The sequence below is a fragment of the Micromys minutus genome, assembly GCF_963924665.1.
Source record: "Micromys minutus genome assembly, chromosome: 25".
In the NCBI taxonomy this organism is placed as follows: domain Eukaryota; kingdom Metazoa; phylum Chordata; class Mammalia; order Rodentia; family Muridae; genus Micromys; species Micromys minutus.
The window spans coordinates 30,239,323-30,255,301 of record NC_137960.1 but is presented as its reverse complement, the minus strand read 5'-3'; the positions used below and the strand labels follow the sequence as shown (position 1 = coordinate 30,255,301).

The 15,979-nt window shown below is 41.1% G+C and overlaps 1 protein-coding gene across 1 annotated transcript in view; it reads right to left on the bottom strand.

The window, feature by feature from the left end:
- Positions 1-15,979, bottom strand: part of ROS1 (ROS proto-oncogene 1, receptor tyrosine kinase) — a gene marked incomplete at both ends in the record, with an annotated part of 118,169 nt that overhangs the window by 56,818 nt on the left and 45,372 nt on the right. The window contains 9 exons of the mRNA XM_080938115.1: positions 1,446-1,590; positions 1,922-2,082; positions 2,519-2,733; positions 4,319-4,419; positions 8,986-9,177; positions 10,154-10,332; positions 11,413-11,523; positions 12,273-12,485; positions 14,586-15,082. Coding sequence (XP_080794241.1) covers positions 1,446-1,590; positions 1,922-2,082; positions 2,519-2,733; positions 4,319-4,419; positions 8,986-9,177; positions 10,154-10,332; positions 11,413-11,523; positions 12,273-12,485; positions 14,586-15,082 — 1,814 coding nt within the window. The remainder of the gene's footprint in view (positions 1-1,445; positions 1,591-1,921; positions 2,083-2,518; positions 2,734-4,318; positions 4,420-8,985; positions 9,178-10,153; positions 10,333-11,412; positions 11,524-12,272; positions 12,486-14,585; positions 15,083-15,979) is intronic.

Here is a 15,979-nt window from a genome sequence, read left to right as displayed (position 1 = left end):
AGCTATGCAATAGTTGAACCAAGCCATGCATTCCCGGGTCTTCCTACTCCATGTATCTGTCTTCTTTCATTAAAGTCTTCAGCAAGGTCTCAACCTTCTCTATTTCCAGTCTCATTGCTTCCTAATGTCCCTCACTCACACCTCTATTCTATCTGCAATTCCTTTTACATTGTACATCTCTTATCATGTGATACCTTGAGGGTGTTTGAATAATAATAGTCCCAATAAGTTTATAGATTTGAATGCTTAGTAGAATTAAGAGGTGCAGCCTTGTTAGAGTTCATGCGGCCTTGTTGAAGAAAGTATGTCACTTGGGATGATGACCTTTGAGGTGTCAAAAGTCCATGCCAGGCACTGTAGACATTTTCATTTCCACACTGTTGTACAGTCTCCATGAGAATAAACCATTCTCATTCCTTACTTAAGAGCTCCTCCAAATCTAGTATTTAAGTGACATATAAGTGTTTAATAAAGATCAGTGGGCCTAAATAATTGTTTGCTATGTTGCAAGTATTCTGCAGGATGGGCCAAATCCAATTATTCTTTCTTACTGCATGACCTGGGACAGAACATTACCCATTTTCCACGATGATACTGTCATGAGATTCATTGGTAAATATCATTTACTAAATCCTACCATTAAAAGTTCACTTCCAATTGGATCTCTCTCTCTCTACTAAGCTCTTAGATCCTCTATAGAAGTTTATAGAAGTTAAACTAATATGGTATGATTACTAATCAATATTTGCAAAAGAAAAAAAGTGACTTCAATGAGATTGATTTGTACTCTGGTGAAAATCCTGGATTAGGTTCTGGGCACTCTGCAGCTTTTTCACACAAGTCTCTAGTGGACTTCCTTTCTCACTTCCATAGATGAGATTATAATTCCTGTCTTGTGTACCTTGGAGCTGTGTGGGGATCAAGCATAAGTAGGCAATAAACTTTAATAAAAGTGGTACCTGTAAGTAGGCTTGGTATTCTTCAAAGTGATATAAACCTGTGAAAACACGGCTGGTGTTTTTTTTTTTTTTTCCAAATATATTTCCAAGAGGCTTAAAATCTGGATACCAGTTACTTGTGTTCAGAACCCTGAGTTGTCAGCATTGTTAATACCTGCAGCTCTTCAGAGCCTGTCCCCCTAATAAGATGCTTCACAGACATTCCTGAAACATGTTTTTACCTCTTAAATACCACTACAGTGCACGGAAAATAGCTTTTAGTCTTTCAACTATTTATCTTTGGAATATATTTAAGGGTTTATTTTGATTTGAAATAAACCCTTAAATATATTGAAGTAAATAAGTAAGTCATTGAAAGCTTATTGACCCTATACACTTCTATAATAGTAAAAGTTAATTTTAATTAGTATTGACCATCCACCCTTTCCAAATGAGGCAAAAATAAAAGTGTGTCTTATTATTGTTTTAATTTTTTTTTTAATTTACCTGATTCAGGTGCACGAAATGACAGAGATGTTTTCTGACCCTTTCCCCAGTAGGTATAAGGAGTGACAGAAAGATTAAATAAGGCATAGGGCTCCAGTCCTTCCACAGTGAAGACAGGTAAAGACTGTTGTTCTATAGCCAGGAACTACAAACAGAAGCACAACACATTTTTAGAGAAAAAATTATTATTAACTTGTGTACTCATAACTAACAAAAAATTTCTAAATTCTGGTTTGATTTCTAAACTACTTGAAATCTTGGACATGCAAATTTTGGTCATTGTTCCTGCTCTGAGATGAACCAGTTACACCCGAGCCAGAACAGCAATTAGCACAGAGCAGACACATGTGTTCTCGGGGGTACACTTAGTAACCACATGCTGTGGCAAAACAACCGAAGAGGTGTACTTGGCTGAGTATACAAAAGTTCAAGATGAGGAAGGGACTTTGGGAAATAGCACTGAACCAGCAGCATACCTTAGAATGAGCGCTGAATTCCACGCTGTAGAAAACTTTACCCCAGTCCACTGCGGGCGGCTCACTCCATAGGACTTGGAACTTCGAAGTGTGTCCTTCGATTCGAAATGAAGACTCCTGAAGACAGTCTGGAATAACCTTGGGAGTGGAGGAAAAGTTTCCTGTAGGGTAAAAAGGAACGAAGTAGTTTGGAAAAAACAAATAAGCAGAGACTCACTAAGCCAGCAGGAATTACTAATGCTTAGAATTAAAGTCAGGCTAGGTGGGGCATGCCTGTGATGTTGCCAGAAGATGGAGGCAGGGGGACCTGAGTTTAAATCAGGACTTTAAGGACAGTCTCAGCTACAAAAGGACTCCCATGTTAAGACCTTGTCTCCAAACAAATAAATGTCAAGTGTTTCCATTCCCTTTAAAGTATCTTTAAAACTGTTTTTAACTTTTACAGGCTGTAATTTCTATTTAAGATTAAATTTGCCATATACAAATTAAATACACTATTTCTTTCCTTAAGAGTTATGTTGAAAGAGGGAAAGTATCTGTTGAAATGTCTACTGAAAAGTAGCATGAGAGTAAATAGGTGTGAATGAAATATTGTACCCGGCAGAGGCTTGAGGGATGTCTGTATAATCGTGAACTGATTGAATTTCGCTGGCTCCGAAACAGACACACTGGTTCTCTGACCTATTTCCTGGGCTGTGATGATCCTAAAGCCATTGATCCAGAAGAGTCTACCGCTGTAGTACATCAGTGCATTCTGGGAAATTTCAGAAGTACTCCAGGCTGCAAACTCTGTGATTGTAGCATCCCCACCACTGTTAAAACATAATGCCAATGAATGTGCATCTGGACTGGGAGGGAGGACTGGGAGATATAAGTGTTCATGAAATTATGTGCTTCTAAATAAATACGTGCACGTCTGTGAACATATAAGCAAAAAGAGAAATTTGCAACAACTTTCAACATGTTTACTTACTTTCATATTAAATTGATGTTTAATTTTTTTCTTAAATTACCAAACTTAAACCAAATTTTCTTATTATTAATAATTATGTAGACACATATATGAATATATGTATTTATTGAAAGACTGGACAGAAGTGTCAGGCTTGAGCAAATCCTTGTGGTTTGGGTAACACTAACATCACAATCTAAATTGTTTACATGTAGTTTTTCTTGTACTTCTTTCGGTTGCAGAAGAAAGACCTAGTGCTAAGTTCTTGCAGGCCTTAGGAAAAAGTTGCCACCCAAAAAGAAACCCACAAAGAGATGGTAAAAATGCACTATTTGTTCAAGAGTTTCAAAAAGACCATATGAATGGAGGCAGAGGGCTTGGGGTCACCAATGACTTACAGTAACCCAACACTGGAGATGGCACAATTATACATTTGATAAAAAAAAATTCTGCTAGAGGAGGTTTGAAAAGCAGATAGCCAAAGACCAAAGAATTTGTGGGAGTTTACCCAGGATAGGTGGCTCCGGTCTTATGTCCAAAGGAACTCCAATCCACAAATACACAAAATAGTTACTAGCCTGGGAGAGCATCCTTCTGATCTACCGAATAACTTCGCTCCGTCATCTCACCTGAAATCCAGTTTACATCAAACCACCAACACCAACAACAACGACAAAACCTGCATGCCCATGTGATTTTGCCCATGCGGCTCTGTAAAGTAATTTGCTCTTGGTACAGGTTGATACTTAAGCAGGAGGTAAGCCTGAGTACAAAGAATCGAACCGTTCATGTAACTGTCTATAAAAATGTGCATAATACCAAACATTCTGTACAGAGGTGAAGACATCTTTCATTAGGGAGCTCTCAGGAAATAAGAAGACATATGAAGAAAGGCAACCATTGAGCACCCATGAAGAGACCCATGGCTCCAGCTGTATATTTTGCAGAGGACAACATTGTCTGGCGCCAATGGGAGAAGACGCCTTTGGTCCAGTGAAGGCTTTTTCCCAGTGTAGAAGAATGCCAAGGCACTGAGGTGGAGAGGGTGCTTGGGAGAAGGGGCACCTTCATGAAAGCAAGTGGGGGGGATAGATGTGGGGGAAAGGAGATAACATTTGAAATGTAAATACAGAGAGTATCCAATAAAAATAAAGAAATGTAGTTATGAAAAAAAGAAAAAAAAAAGGCAGGGGGTGGAGAAATGACTCAGTGGCTAACAGCACTGACTGCTCTTCCAGAGGTCCTGAGTTCAATTCCCAGCAACCACATGATGGCTCACAACGATCTGTAATGAGATCTGATGCCCTCTTCTGGTGTGTCTGAAGATAGCTACAGTGTACTCACATATATAAAATAAGTAAATAAATCTTTTTAAAAAAAGAAAAAGAAAAAAAGAAAGAAAGAAAGGCAGGGCCTTCTCTTTGAGCCCCCAGAGATCAGCTTACCTCCATCCTCGAAGAACAGCTGTGTACAGGTGAATGCACTGACTGTCCTGCACCAGCCAGTATAGGAGCCCATCACTGAGGTCTAATGTTAGAGCGATAACCTGAACAGAAAATAAGGCAAGAAAGTGAGTCAGGATTGAGGACATAGCTCTGTTGGAGAGCACTTGCCTAGCATGCTTGAAAACATCTGCTCAATCCTGCATGCTGCAAAAATAAAAAGAAAGTGAATCAAAGACAGATTAATTAAAATACGCCTTTGTGAAAAGGTCAGACTTTAACTATAGACTGTTTCTTAACATCTTTTGAAGAATGAATTCGGGGATTTTTACCTTCACTAAATACCAAAATCATGTAAATATAATTTATGGAAATATACATAGATTTTCATAAACTCTTTAAAGGGCAAGAATACCAGATACTCAGTTTTACACACTTAGTTCTGGTGGTTATCAAGGTGTGGTTCTCAGCTGAACAGCACCCAAAAACTTTCAAGGAGTACAACTCCAAACCTACTCCTGAGCTGCTCAGTTTGAAATAGAATTTGTGTCAAGCCTTGCCTAAACTACTGGTAACTTTAGACTCTTCACTCACACAGGGGAGGGACTTTTGTTGTTGCTTAAACCCGTTGTTCTCTAAAAATACTAAACAGTAGAAATTTTATCTCAATTACTAGGTTGAACTCTGTCATATTGTGATCCCTGAGGGTGACACTGAATCTCAAGGATGCTTTAAAACTCCCCCACATCATTCCAGTTTACCACAAGGGTCAGATGATAATAATCCCAGTACTTAGAAAGTAGAGGCAAGAAGACCAGGAGTTCGAGGACAGTCTCTGCTACATAGAGTTGAAGGCTAGATTAAGCTATGTGAGACTCTATCCCTTCTCCGGAAAACTAAAAGTAACTAATGTATTTTCTGTTAATTGCATTCAAAAGTATCCTGACACCGTTTATAAAGATGTATACACACAGAGTGTTTATATGTTATAATTAGAGAAACAAGTGTATATAAACTAGGTAAAACATAAAAACAACCCATTATTTCTTTCTTTGTCTTATTGAGACCCATATCTTTGTTTCATATCTGTCTAGGTGGGTCCTGAGGAAATACTGTTTGTTCTAGGAGACAGAGTTTATGAAATAGAAGAAACTATTGAAGGGATCTCTCTGTTGTTTGCTGCATTCTTTGGCTTTTCTAGATGTGTTTCAAATACATGAGAAGAGGGGGGGTGCCTATAGCATATGTGGGTGCTCAGAGGCAATGGAAAGGGTTAAAATGATGACTTCATCCTTAACAAGATACAACAGTTCTTAAATAGATAGATAGATAGTTAGTTAGATAGATAGATAGATAGATAGATAGATAGATAGATAGATAGATAGATAGGTGGGTGGGTGGGTGGGTGGGTGGGTGGGTGGGTAGGTGGATAGATGGATGGATGGATGGATGGATGGATAGATAGATAGATAGATAGATAGATAGATGGGTGGGTGGGTGGGTGGGTGGGTGGGTAGGTGGATGGATGGATGGATGGATGGATGGATGGATGGATAGATAGATAGATAGATAGATAGATAGATAGATAGATAGATAGATAGATAGATAGATGATAGATAGATAGATAGATAAGAGACACAGCTGCTCTAAAGAATGATGAGAGTCGGGTGTGGTAAGAAAGAGCCATGATCGCACTGACTACAAAGGAAGCATCGTAAAGTACCTGACTGGAAGACCTTCTCTTGTCCTAGAACCACAGACAGATACTATCTGCCAGAGAATTCTATTGATTCCCTCTCTAGGTGGAAAGCACTTTCCAGGTTTTAAAAACGGAGTCTTGCTTTTGCTTCCTGCTGCCTCCAGATGGTTTTTTTTTTTTTTTCAATTAACCTGGAATCAGGTCGATTTTGTTTGTTTATTTTTTTATTTCATGTGTGTAGCAGATGTATGTGTGCACATGTGTGTATGTGAGCCAGATGTCAAGGCCTTCTTCAGTCTCTATATTCCTTTTTTTTAAATAGGATCTCCCACTGCAACTGAAGCTCATCCTCTGGCTACACTGACTGGCCGACAAGCTCTAGGTTCTGCTTGTCTGTGCCTTGCACTAGTGCTCCGGGCACAGCCACATGCCTGTGTGCCTGGCTTTGCCTGGGATGCTCTTTGCTTGGCAATTTATAATGAGACACTCTAGAGCTTTCCACACTACAAAACAACTACCTCTGTTTTAAAAAGAGATTCTGTAAGTCTTTTTGCCCAAATGAAACGAAGTATCTAAATGATAACTAAATCCCAGGTATTGAGCCAGTCTCATTCCTGTGTATCTCTCCCCAGTCCCAGGTTTAACTAAAACTAGACTGTGCCCCATGGATCTCTGTAACAATCATCACATCTAGCTGATACAAACTGAAATCTTTACACTTAAGTCTAACACTCTAAGTTAAATTTGTCAAATGTGAAAAAAAAAAAAACATGTTAGAGGATCGCCTTTTGTCATTATGTAACAATTGTATCTTTCTACAGATAATTAGGTGACTGTGTTTTCTTACATCTGCGGATTGGAAGCAGCTTGTGTCTATGATTGGTCCACAATGGCACTAAGGAAAGGTGGTGAGCTAGAGCAAGAGATTTTCCCAGTGTAAAACGCACAGAAGCTGGCTGAGGAGATGGCACCATTGGTGAACTCCATGTTCTACATGACCTGAGTTTAGACCTTTGTCTCCAGGCAAAAGCCAGAGCGGGCCAGTGTTCATCTGTAAGTCGGTGCTAGGGAACCACGGACAGGTGGACTCCAGACTCAGTGAGGAAACTTTGTCTCAAAATCTAAGGAGGAAAAAAAAAAGCCAGATGACAAGGCCCTGTTGCTGAAGATAACACCTTGGCTTGGACAGGAAAACCAAGCTGGAACTAAGCTGGACACTTTCTCCCTGTGGCTAGCTTTCAGAGTCCAGGAAGAATTTTTTCAAGCTATTTAGAAGAAAAGGTATTAACAGCCTTACCTCATTTGAACCCTAGTAACTATAAGAACAACCTGCTGAGCAGTATGTGTTCACTTGTGTAATTGTGACACTACTATTAAAGGGCAGGAGGTAGCCAACTTGATGACTGGATTTGAGGCTCACTCCAGAGGAGAGAATCCATGCCCAGTACTAAAGACCTCATTAAAACCCAAGTCAGGGAAGTTACTAGGACTTAGAGGAAGAAATAAATACCATTACTTAGCTTAATTGACATAGTAGCACCAACTTGCCTTCTAAATATTTATGTTTACATCTATAAATAAAGGGAACTTTCAGCCTTAACCAGAGAATCCTCTTTCCAGTTCACAATTGTGTCTTGTGATTTTTTCTGGATGCTGTCTTGTGAGAGGATGTTTTGTTGAAGAAGACATATAAGAGGTCATGTGATGTCTTGCCAGAGCAGATGCTTGAGAGGGAGCATAATGTGTAGAAAGAATATAAATATAACCACACAGAGAGTAAGAGGGTGCTCTCAAATTGCTATGCCTTGCAATGTTTCACTGGTCTTCTCTTTTCTTCACTTCTCATGTAAGCATCCTGACTCTTGTAGCTTCTGCTGATTCATGCCAATAAGGTGAAGCCTTGCAGTTTCTGCTGGATCAACTGCTGCTACTGATTTGTGTTTGGTGTTTGCTATTGGACTATACTGCTGATATCCTGACATCAAAGATTGAACTTGCCCAAAGTACAACTTCTAAACAAGTCCACAAACCCCTTTTCCTATTAACCTTCTTTTTCTGCTGCCTCTGATTGGTGGGCTTGGAAGGAGATTGAAGGATTTAAGAACCCACATTAAAATGGGTTTTGAAAGATCTAAGCCTACAAACAGTGGTAAATGTACTGACTCAAGGCTGCCCAAGGAGTTAAGAATGAGTTAGAGATGATTGCTCAGCCCTTTACAAGACATGTATTCAATGTCCTCTAAGGCTTAGGTAACATTTCAGAATACAGGTTAAAAAAAAAAAAAAAAAAACAAGAGCAGGAAGATAGAACCAAGGGCTATCAAATGATGTATGTCTTTTGAGTGAGACAACAAAATTGAGCTCATGAACTCATATCAGTTAATGAAACATATACTCAGTCCACACAAGAATGTAGCCTTCTATAGGCACAGATGGAGGAGGAACTCAGGGAGTCCTACCCCTCACTGCTAAGCTGTTCATTTCTATAGATTTGGGAAGAGAAGGAACATTGCCTTTAGTGACCCCAGTTGGCTCTAATGCATAGTTCCAATGCAATGAACAAACCAGCGGTCCTGGTTAACTAAATCAGCCACCAAACAAAGCCAAAAGTCATGAACCTAAGAAAAGGACTGGGAAGAAATGAGCAAGGATTGATAGAATGTGAGAGAAATGAATAAAGGAGGAATACATGCATTGTATACATGTATTGACATTAAAAACCTGCCTAATGTGGATCCACACAGGATAAGGCAAACTACAAAAATCTCTGTATTGTATCTGAACTGAGTAATTAGTCAGTTCTGACCCCCCAAATAAGGTTTAGGGGAATTCCAGTCATACAGTGACCTTATTCTAACAATGATTTTATTCTAATTCTACCTCAACTAAAGTAAGTGGAGGCATCACTGTCATACTATAGAATGGCCATGTAGTGTCATTAAATAATTACATCCTATTTTTATCTTGTCACCTTTTTTCCAGAGAGCCAAGGCTGAGCCTGTAGTATGAGAGAACTTTCTCCATTGAGTCTGGTGCTTTCAACTGAGTAGAGCGTAGTCCAATACAGATAGCCACCAACTGAATCCACGGCCATGTCATTCACCAACAGTTTCACATGAGTCACAATGTCTGTGTGTCCCGTCAACACAGACTGCCTCTGAATCTAGAAAACATGACAGCATTGCCAGATAATTTATTTCAAATGGCATCCTTATTTCTGAATGGTGAAATCCAATTATTAGTAAGTTATCTCCCTCATTCATTTGTTCATTTACTCATTCAACCACAGATATTTTTATCATCATTCTGTGGTGCTGGCTAAGCTTTGGAAATAATAGCAAACAAACATAGCAAAATATCTCCATAGAACTGGTTTATTTTCATTCCTAGTAGAAGTAAGTTGAGTTAAAACATTCAGTATTCATAATTATATATCCAGTCCGAATACCTATGAATACCTATTTTTCAAGGTCTCTCTAGGTAGCCATGGATTGTCTAGATCTTATACATGGCTGGCCTTGAACATAGAGATCTATCTAGCTCTGGAATGGATCTGGGTGATGTGAAAGCCATGTACCACATTACTCAGTGACATTTTTGGTACTTGACTGGGGGCTGAGAATGGAGCTCAATGGAAGAGCATGAACTAGACTTAACATGCACTAGGCTCTCTTTATCACCATGAACCACCAAAGAAAGGAAGGAAGGAAGGAAGGAAGGGAGGGAGGGAGGGAGGAAGGGAGGGAGGGAGGGAGGAAGGGAGAAATAAAGAAAGAAAGAGAGAGAAAAAAGAAAGGAAAGAAGGAAGGAAGGAAGGAAGGAAGGAAGGAAGGAAGAAAGAAAGAAAGAAAGAAAGAAAGAAAGGAAAGAAAGAAAGGAAAGAAAGAGAAGGAAAAGAATTTTCTTAGACTGAAAGGGATATACTCATCTTTATAGAGTATGAGCTTTCTCCTTGCTCCCTTTACTATATATTTTTCTGATTTTAACTCTTACAGTCATTGAGTACCTAGTACATGTCAGGCACTGTACTTTTTTATTCTTAAAAATATTAGTTCCCAGCCTGGAGAAATGTCCATGCAAGTCACTGAAATGGGCAAGCATTTACTTTAGAGCATCTAAGGTCCCAGGTTCTGACTTACCACATATGTCTTCCCAGCCCAGTAGAGAAAGTGACCCAGCCATTCAAAGGCCAAAGCAGCAGCCCCTGCGATGCTAGGTATGTGATAATTCTCTGAGATGTCCACCCCATTCAGAGGCCGCACGTAAACGTTGCCTTTTGTGTCACTGTAGTAGAGGCTGTTGTTATACCAATCCATATCTCAAAACAAAGACCAACAAACAATGTTTATCTCCATGTGCGCTAATAGGAGTGGGAAGAGTCAATCACCCTGATGCCTGTAAACTATAATATTGGCATAGCCACCCAAGAGAACTTACAGATCTGTTAAGCATATTTCAGTAAGACTTGGCTGTAGCGGAGCAAGCAGAACTTAACACCCAGTACTTGGGAAGCAGAGGCAGTTGGATGGCTGCATGTTTGAGACCAGCCTGTTCTAAATATTATGTCTCAAGCCAACCAAGGCTTCATGGTAAGAACCTTTCTCACACACAGTAAAAATAAATATTTCAGTAAAATACGCCCAGAATCTCAACCCTTCCAACCTGAAAGAGAAACAAACCCACACAGAACATCTGTTTAATTTTGTCTGAGGTGCTTTGTGATCTAATTTAACTCTCAAAACAGTGATAGCGAATAAGAAAATCATCATTTTCTTAGATCCCATGAGACTGTCTATTCTGTCTGAGGCCTCAAAGGTCAAGGAGAGGGAACCAAGTTTGCAAATAACTCCATGTGACACTCTCTCCATTACCGTTACTCTGACCTTAGTCCAGCTCTCCTGTTGGGTGACTTGTTAAGGACCAAGTCAAAATATAAAACAAGTAGGTGGCTACAGAAGAGATCGTCTTCGGGCAGGATCATTGTCACAGCACTTTAGAAAGAACACTTCTAGCAATAGTGCCCTGTCACAACCTCAGAGTCCTCTTCCTCAACAGCTTTTCCCAATACTCTGTTTAAAATGCAGTCTTCCTGCACTAGTCTTTTAACAAGGCACAGTGAATCACTGAAGAAGAGCTGTCTCATCGGAAGAAGACAGGTGGCTCTTGAGGGACAATACTGACACATTGAAAGTCATGACCATGAACATTCTTCTGAAGTGGACACAATAAATAACATCCCTGCCTAAGAGTCCCTGAGAGTTGATACTTTCTTAACATTGGCACTGGGTAAATCTCTACGTCTTAGTTGCCCTGGCAGCCAACTCTGTTCTTACTTGGCTGAGTCGCCTGGCAAGGCAGAGGAGTAGAAAGCCACAGCTGGATTAGAGAGGGTGTGTACCTGACACGTTTCCTACATCAGAGGATAGGAACTCTCCTGGGCCAAAGCTGCCCAGTGGTTTGCTCCAAAGCCCGTCTTCTTTCACGGCCATGATGAATGCTGGCTCAGCAGCTATATGGCAGAATAAAAAAGAAATTAACAAGTAATATTACATAAGGCATACTTTTCTAAGGCAGGGTTTCCTCTGTGCTGTACTAGGCTGGCCTCAAGCTCACAGAGTTCTGCTTGCCTCTGCTGTGATTAAGGCTGTGTACCAACACACCCAACTAAAGCATACTGGTTTAACATAAAATACCAACATTCTGAGAAAACATTATAGAATCACATAAGCAATTGCATCTGTTTAGTATAATCATCTGTCCTGTTAAATGTTATTCTGAGTTTTACATAAATATTTGAAACATGGTATAAAGGATACACACTCATGCCGCCACTATAAGAGTGTCTCACACCCATGTTCCTGCCGCTATTGCCACAGCCAGCCTCTCTACCCACAGTGACTGTTTCTGAAGCAATTATGTTAATGACTATATGTACATGATACCATTTCTTTCAACCAAGATAGTGAAATTCAGTGTTACTCAATAGACCCTTCAACTTCTCCAAGACCTAATAGTCTTAAGAAACTATGAAGGGCTCAATGAGGAAGAACACAAGATTTCTTCAGATCTGTCTTGACATGTATAAGGTGCCAGGTAAGAAGCACAAATATTCATGGCGGTTCATTTGATTCCTTGATCTCAGACTAAAAACTAACCCTCAAGAGATCAACCATGCTCATTCTAATCTCCTGATAACCTTTGAAGCAAGAAACTTCAAATTTCTTGTTTGAATCCCATCCTACACCCAGAACATCTTACCTGGTACCAAGGTGGTACCCACTGAGGGTTCCGACCAGGGGCCTGGGCCTTTAGGAGAACTTGCTCTCACAGAAACCATGTACTTTGTAGAACTTTGCAGCTCGGGTACATTAAGCATGGTCCCACTTATGTTCGAGAAAACTTGAGCGATTTCAGGCATGTCCGGGGAGGAAACTTTGACCTCGTAAGACCAGTTCCGCCAGGCGGAAGGACCTAAAGAGTTAAATCATGTCATTGCCCAGAAAGGTACCATGAGGACAGAGCAAGGAAGTCTCAGAAACTGGTCAGTGACCTACCTCATGTGCAGAGCAATTAGCAGTCCTGCTTATTCTACTCACTGGGTCAGTGTGCTGGTTCAGGCGACGGCCCCGCCCATTCCTCTGAGGCCGTCCCTGAGCTTTATGAAAGGAGATAGTATTTCCAACAAGTAAGGCTGTGAGAGTGTGCCCTTAAAAACAGTTCTGAGTTCACATTTCACCATGTAGCCCAAGTAGCCCTGAATTTATAAATCTTCTTGCCTCAACCTCTCAAGAGCTAAGATATGTGCCACCATCCCCAGCTAAGACTCGTTCTACATGTTAGAGGAATTCTCCACAACACTGCCAGGTATAACCAGGCTCTTTAACTAACATAATTATGAGAAGCAAAGCCAACTTGAGGAGAAAATAAAACTTGCCAATTTGTTCTCAATGTGTGTATAAAAGACCAGGAGCAGGAGGATATCTGTATCCCAAGCTACATAGGGTACGTTTGTATCTCAAACGTCCTACATTGCTGAGGATGACCTTGAACTTCCAACTCTCCTAGTTTTACCTCCTGAATGACAGGTGTGTACCACCACATCCAGAATTGCTGAGAATTGAGTACAGGGCTGGGTGAGTGGCAGGCAAGCACTTGGTCAGCTGAGCTACATCTTCAGCCCTCAGTCTCAGCTACTTTTGGAGGTATGTAGCAAAAAGGCATAATCAGTTTGTTATAACGTAAAAAATTGTCAGAGTTTACTGCGCATTACTGCCCGATGGGTCAGAGACTTGCAAAAGGTGATCCACAGGACAAAGTTGTTCACTGCCTACTTCAAGCTGGAAGGTTATATTCAAACACAGCTTCACTATCCATGACTTTAGCTGGCCATCTAAGGATTCACCTAGCCATCTAAGGATTCACCTAGCCATCTATGGATTCAGCTGGCCATCTATGGATTCAGCTAGCCATCTATGGCTGGTCTATAGCTGCTTCTACTGCAGCACAGAGTTCAGAAGTGATAACAGAGACCATCTGTTCACAAAGCTGAAATCATTTACCCTTTGCAGTGCTCTGAATAAAAATGGCCCCCATAGACTCCCAGAGACTAAACCACCAACCAAAAGCATACCTGGGCTGGACCTAGTCCTTCACACACACACACACACACACACACACACACACACACACACAGAGAGAGAGAGAGAACAAATTTACAGCTTGGTCTTTATGCAGGTCCTCCAACAACCAGAGCAGGGCTGTCTCTGACACTGTTGCTTGCCTGTGAATCCTGCTCCCCTACTGGGCTGCCTTGTGGGAGAGGATGTGCTTAGTCCTTTGCAGTGACTTGATATGCTCAAGTGGGTTCCTATCCAGAGGGGGTCTCCTCCCTTACACAGTCCCTTTTCTACCCCCTCCTCTTCTCTTCTGAGGAGGAGCTGAGGGGGGGGGCAGTGATTGGGATACAAAGTGAATAAATAAGTAAATAAATGTAAAAAAAAATTTTAAATGTCCCCCATAGACTCTTAAGGACTGGCATTATTGGAGGTGTGGCCTTGTTGGAGGAAGTGTGTCACTGGAGGTGGGCTTTGAGGTTTCAGAAGCTCAAACCAGGCATCTCTTTCTGCTGCTTTGCCCATCTGGATATAGAACTCTTATGCCACCATGCCTCCCACCATGATGATAATTCTCTAAATCTCTGAATGGTAAGCCAATCCGTATTAATCGTTTCCTATATAAGAGTTGCCATGGTCATGCTGTCTCTTTACGGCAATAAACTCCTAACTAAGACACTACGTTTTTTTTCTAAAAGGTTCCAGGACCTACTTGCTTCCTACTATATGCATCCTGTCTATCCAGAGATGGAGAATCAAGTTCAGAAGGCTTTGGGGGAATGGATGGAATTCATGCCAGCCCCTAGCCCAAGTGTATATCCATCTGGCTAATCACCAAACTAGAGAGTCGGTATATTTCTGATGTCCAGAAATGAATGGGCTATTCTTTTGGGGTCTACCCAGAGTATAAAGACCCTCCTACCACAGGTCTAAGAATGAATGCAATGTAAATGCTCACTGGCTCCTATGGCGAGAGCAGGAGGCTTCCACTGAATAAGGGCCTCTCGAGAACCAAACAGCACTGAGACCTCCTGTGGATGGCCTGGCAGAGGGTATGACTGGATGGAAGAGCCAAAGATGACCAAGTTACCAAACCCAAATTCTTCTATGTGACTCAGGTCACATCCCACGATGAACTCATTGAAAGACAAGGAGTCCTGCTGGAAAATGGCCTTGCCGTCGGTGATGAGGAAGTCATTGTTTTCGCAAGCAAAGTTCTTCACATCCATAAGGGGGACCCAGGGCAGGACCCGGTGGAAAGCAGAGCCATCCAGAAACGTTGACATGAAGACCCGCTTGGTGTCGTTGAAGTAAATGATTCGCTTGGACTGTGGCTTTACTGCGAAGTCCTTTAATGAACCACTCTCCACAATACGCGCAGCGTTGGTGTCCCTGCCAGATGGCAGAGGAAGATGGGTTCTATAAATACCGTCTCTCAGGAGATAAAAGACATACCTGACAAGGAGACAAAAAAAAAAAATCCTGATATAAATCAGCACAAGGGTGGCTTTGTAACCTTCCAGGCTAGTTTCTTCACCCAACCAATACCATGTGTCTCAGGACCTCCTATGGTGCAAAATGGCAAAAGTCAGAGCTGGACATGTGCCCTACTGATTACAGTCAGAAGTTGGAAACTCCATCCTGTTCTAGGATTCTCCGACTTTTAATGCTTCTAAGGGACTTTATGGGGCATCAGAGCTAAGGCTAAAACGTATCTTTAAGGATTTGAGAGGTTAGTATTTTCTGTGAAAACTCACATAGCTAGGGCTGGAGAGATGGCCAAGAGAGTCAGGTACTTCTAGGTAAGCATGAAGAGCTGAGTGTGAAAGTCATGTGAAAACGACCCTCAGCTGTGCACAGCGCAAACTCCCGTGAGAGTGGGATGTAGATCCTGAGGGTACATTGTCAAACCAGCCTATCAGAAAATATCAAACTGTGGGTTCAGAGCAAGGCCCTGCCTCCCAAAACGGAGTGTGATAAAAGAGGGCACCCAGCTTTGACATTTAGTCACCATATGTACATAAACAGACAAGTGCACGTGTGTGTGTGTGCGTGTGCACACACACACACACATAAGATAAAATAAAGACATTTTGAAGATGTATGCCCTATGAGGGGTCTAGCCTCGTAGCAGTGAGCAAGTGATCTTTTAACATAAAAATAAAAAACACATAGTTCAGTATTTAACAGGAAAACAAACATCAAGGTAAAGCTTTAACCGATGGGGCTGGAAAAAATGGTTCAGCAGTTAGGAGCACTTGCTGCTCTTCTAAAGGAGCTGGGTTCAATTCCCAGCACTCACATAGTTACCATCAGTAATCAGATCTAGGAGATATGATGCCCTTCTTTTGG